The sequence below is a fragment of the Musca autumnalis genome, unplaced genomic scaffold, assembly GCF_047663935.1.
Source record: "Musca autumnalis isolate F117 unplaced genomic scaffold, ASM4766393v1 scaffold_5, whole genome shotgun sequence".
NCBI lineage: Eukaryota > Metazoa > Arthropoda > Insecta > Diptera > Muscidae > Musca > Musca autumnalis.
Window position 1 is genome coordinate 24,609,983 of NW_027412088.1, and position 4,338 is coordinate 24,614,320.

The window sequence follows — 4,338 nt, forward strand, 5'->3', positions numbered from 1 at the left end:
GTTTTCGACCCGGTAACGTTACCTAGTCCCGGTCCACACTAGAGTGATTTCATTGAAAAAATTGCATGAAATTATGCGTCTCTAGATCGACCTCCATGGTAGAGCAAAATCATAAAATTGCTGTAGTGGGGAATTCGATTTAAGAACACCTAATTTCATGAAATTTTTTAATGAAATTCACGCTAGTGTGGACCGGGACCTATGGATTGAAATTATGAAATTTTGCTTACACGGGGGATATCTATGAACTCATAGATAACTACGCGTAGAAATTACGGGCATAATACTAATGTTTTTAGATGCTGGCTTTTAAACCCTGATGCCTTTGAATCCAATCCAAAGCACCTCACCTGTTGATACCAAGTGGACTGCATACTAAACGCGTGCTTCGAAGGCATAATGGAATGCTTCCTAGGCGAGCGCTCTCTCTTGAATTAGTGAATTCATAGAAAAAAGTAGTGCGGCGGCACCTGTACTAGTGATTAAACTGGAAACTTTTTGCTGGGTTGTTGTGTGCTTCAGCATGATAATTAAAATAATTTGCCTTTTTGACATCAACTCCCAGTGTAAGAACAACCAAAACGTTCATTGTGTTTTCGGCTTTATGTTCTCAGCTTAACGCAAAACTTTATCAAACTTTTTGTGTTTTCAGATAAATACCCCGGTTACACTATTGAAGGGGTATTTATCGCCCCCTCTTTTCTCATATTGGTATATTTTGTATCATGGTATTAATCGTACTTTTTGTTAAAAAAGTGTCTAATGGAAAAAAATAAATAATTTTATGATTTCCAACCAAATAACTTTAGATTTATTAACTCCATAAATTCTCATGCGACCAATCGTAAACGTGTAAAACACGACAAACTCAGTTGCAAAAACATTTGCAACTTTTTGTACTTTTTTGGGAAGAGTTGGATTTTTTTTGCACAAATACCGAATACAAAACTGTATTTTTGGTGGATCTGTGCCGGATTTAAAATAAACCCAGCCATGAGAAGATTTAATTTTTGTATGGCAAATCTGGTCAAATTTGAGCAGATTAAGCAAATAAATCCTCATGAAGTGGGTTAACCCGGCAAAAAGTTGTAGTGTAACCGTGCTATAAGTTTTGCAATTTTAATAAAAAGCTATGCCAAATGTATTTAATAATTTTCTTTTTTATTAATTTATAAATCGATTATATATTGAAGTTTTATTTAAAAATTTTGAAAACTTTTATAACAATACAATTTGTTCGCAATTTATTTCTCATTTCGAGGAACTTTAAGCCATACAAAAATAAAAAATGCCAACCATAAAAAATAACAAATATAAAATACAAATTAAAACATAACATTACATACATTACATTAAAAACAATCATTTATATAGATGTTTTGTAAATACTTAAATTAAATTCCTATTTATAAGGTTTTTCAAAATGAATTATTGCTTATCATTAGTTGTATCAGTATTAATCTTTTGTTCATTAGAGTTATTCATATTTTTGGGCGCTGGAAAGGATGTTGAAGGACACATAACAGCCGGAGTGAAATACCAAGAATGTTGATCTTGGCGTTGTTTTATCATTGCGCCAATTTTCGAATCGGGTAGAGCCATTAGTTTTTCAGCACATTTTTGTTTGTAACTCCACTTGCCAATAATATAACCAGCTATGACACCCAAAAGAACTTTGGGTACAGCGCCAAATTTAGCATTAGGCTAAAAGTGCACAGAGATAAGTCAATAAAAAATATTTTATTAAATCCTTTAAAACTTACCTTTAATAAACCATTCTTCACACCCAAATAGGCGGCACCGCCAAACGTTAATCCCAATGGTAGGGCACGCTGATAGAAAGATTCGTCTTTACACTCACGTAATACACGCAATTCTTCTGAAGTAAAATGGGGACGCCTCTGAAAATAATAAAATTAAAAAATATGTCTATTCAATTAAAAAAAACAACATATTTCAGAAGCCCATCAAACCAATAATTTTAACCGACAAGACCGGTTTGATTTTAATATTTGTTAGTAAAGTTAATTTAATTAACCTAAATAAAAACATGCAATTTAGACAAAGAACAAATTGCGTTGCAATGTAGAATTTTTGGATTATCGTTTTTTTATACTATTTCAACAAATTTACATAGCCACACATAGCATGACATCACATTTCTCCATATTGTATCAATGGATAATTTATGTTTTTTTTTTACTTTGCTTCAACTTACCCAATGATGGCCTTTTTTACAGTTTTCCTTAGGCTTTTCCGGTGCATTAACATTTTTAGCACTGTTTTCTTGCAATTGAGGTTCTTGTGGATTCATTTTTGTTTAATTTATTTTCTTAAGAAATTAAATTTTTAAATATTTATGTATGTATATGGAGCCTCTGGAGTTCCAGAATCTACTGTTTTGCTATTAAGCGATTCTTTCTCAATCTGTTGGTGTTGAACGACTGTTTTGTTTATCTGTTATTAGCTATTATATACATAAATATGTACAATATCCCAGCAAAATGTTCGATGCCAAAGATGCCATTCAATCATGGGTGCAAGTGATCTGGCATGTCATCTTTTTAGCATCTTCATCGATGAATTTTATATGAACGTGGACCCCAAAAGATGACGTTCTTTTTCGGATCCTAAGAATGCCATTTTAACCAATGCTTTGACATGTCATTTTCACCAATGCTTTGGCTTGTCATTTCCACCAATGCTTTGGCATGTCATTTTCACCAACCCTTTGCAATGACATTATCATTACGACGAGAGTTTTAACAACGTTGGTTGTGATTTCGAGTAGCCGACAACATCAAGCCTATTGTAAATAATTAATCTTATATATTAAGAAAAGTGTGTATAAATAAAAATACAAAATTCATCTCTATTGGATCGATGGAATAGGTTCAAATGCTGATGAAAAGATCGGATCTTTCACGACTTCCTTTGCATGGGTTCAAATGCTGATGAAAAGATCCGATCTTTCACGACTTCATTTGCATTGGTTCAAATGCTAATGAAAAGATCGGATCTTTCACGACTTCGTTTGAACCAGTGCAAAAGATGCCATGAAATCACGTCACCGCATGGAACCCCTTCCTTCAAATTTTGCTGGGATCCCAGCAAAATGTTCGATGCCAAAGATGACATTCAATCATGGGTGCAAGTGATCTAGCATGTCATCTTTTTAGCATCTTCATCGATGAATTTTATATGAGCGTGGACCCCAAAAGATGACGTTCTTTTCTGGATCCTAAGCATGTCATTTCCACCAATGATTTGACATGTCATTTTCACCAATGCTTTGACACGTCATTTTCACCCATGCTTTGACATGTCATTCTAACCAATGCTTTGGCATGTCATTTTCACCAACCCCTTGGCATGAAATTTTCATATTGTTTGGAAAATGGAAATGCTGTATTGAAATATGGTTTTCATGAAAAACAAAACTCTTTATTAATTCAAACGAATTCATGAAATAACTATAATTAATTTATCAGTTTAGTTTTTCAAAAGTTTACATCCAAAATTGCAATGTAATCACCACCACTGCAACGCAAAAGATTACTTCCTCCGTTCTCCGCAACTGATATTCTTTCATCTTACTAAAGGTTTTTTCAATTATCTTCCCATCACCAGTTCAGATTTCGACATGGACTCCAAATGCACTCCTTTAAGTATTTTCATTTTGTAAATTACTTTTATTTTATAATTTTATTTTATAACAACATTTTGGTAATTTATACTCTTTTGTTTAGTGACGGAAATATGTAGGGATCTACAACCCGGCTTGCTTTAGGGATCTCTAAGAACAAAATGTAACGAACGGGGAGGAGAGACTTTTTATGGAAAATACCATTTATGTTTAATTAATTTATTTTTAATTGTTTCTTTCCAAAAGTAGTTTCTTCTTTATTTTCAGATTCTTGTTCCTTTTCGTTTCGGATTTTTTTTTCAAATTCCAAGAAGCGAGATTTGATTGATTTCATTCTATGTCAGATTTAGAACAGACAAGGGAACTTTTAAAATAGCAATGTGTGCAGTCCGATACTATTTTTAGCTCGATGTTTGGGACTTCATATAATACCAATTGTTTAGAAGTTTTAGTTGTTTGATATGCAGGAAATGTAAGACAACATCACGACGACAGTTCTAACAAATTTGGTCTGTTTCAGAAACTGCAAGAATCTACTTATTTTTACTACGATAACAATTTTTCCTTTATATTATCGGAAAAAATAGTAAAAATTAGTAGATTTTTGCAGTACTGGAACATACCAAAGTGAAAATAAACAGGTGTGTAAATAAAACACAAACAGCATCTCTATTGGATCGATGGAATGGGTA

The 4,338-nt window shown here is 32.9% G+C and overlaps 1 protein-coding gene across 1 annotated transcript; it reads right to left on the reverse strand.

Moving 5' to 3' along the window:
• Positions 1–1,216: 1,216 nt before the first annotated feature.
• Positions 1,217–2,442, reverse strand: LOC141406557 (OCIA domain-containing protein 1-like). The gene is made up of 3 exons (XM_073992217.1): positions 2,219–2,442; positions 1,764–1,901; positions 1,217–1,704 (listed from the first exon to the last, which is right to left on the reverse strand). The coding sequence occupies exons 1-3, from the start codon at positions 2,312–2,314 to the stop codon at positions 1,429–1,431; spliced, it is 510 nt and encodes a 169-aa protein (XP_073848318.1). The 5' UTR covers positions 2,315–2,442; the 3' UTR covers positions 1,217–1,428.
• Between the last annotated feature and the right edge of the window lie 1,896 nt (positions 2,443–4,338).

Coding starts and splice junctions, on each gene's coding strand:
- LOC141406557 (XM_073992217.1), bottom strand. CDS start 2,314: ATGAATCCACAAGAACCTCAATTGCAAGAAAACAGTGCTAAAAATGTT. Junction 1,902..2,218: donor GTAAAAAAGGCCATCATTGG/GTAAGTTGAAGC, acceptor TATTATTTTCAG/AGGCGTCCCCATTTTACTTC. Junction 1,705..1,763: donor TGAAGAATGGTTTATTAAAG/GTAAGTTTTAAA, acceptor GTGCACTTTTAG/CCTAATGCTAAATTTGGCGC.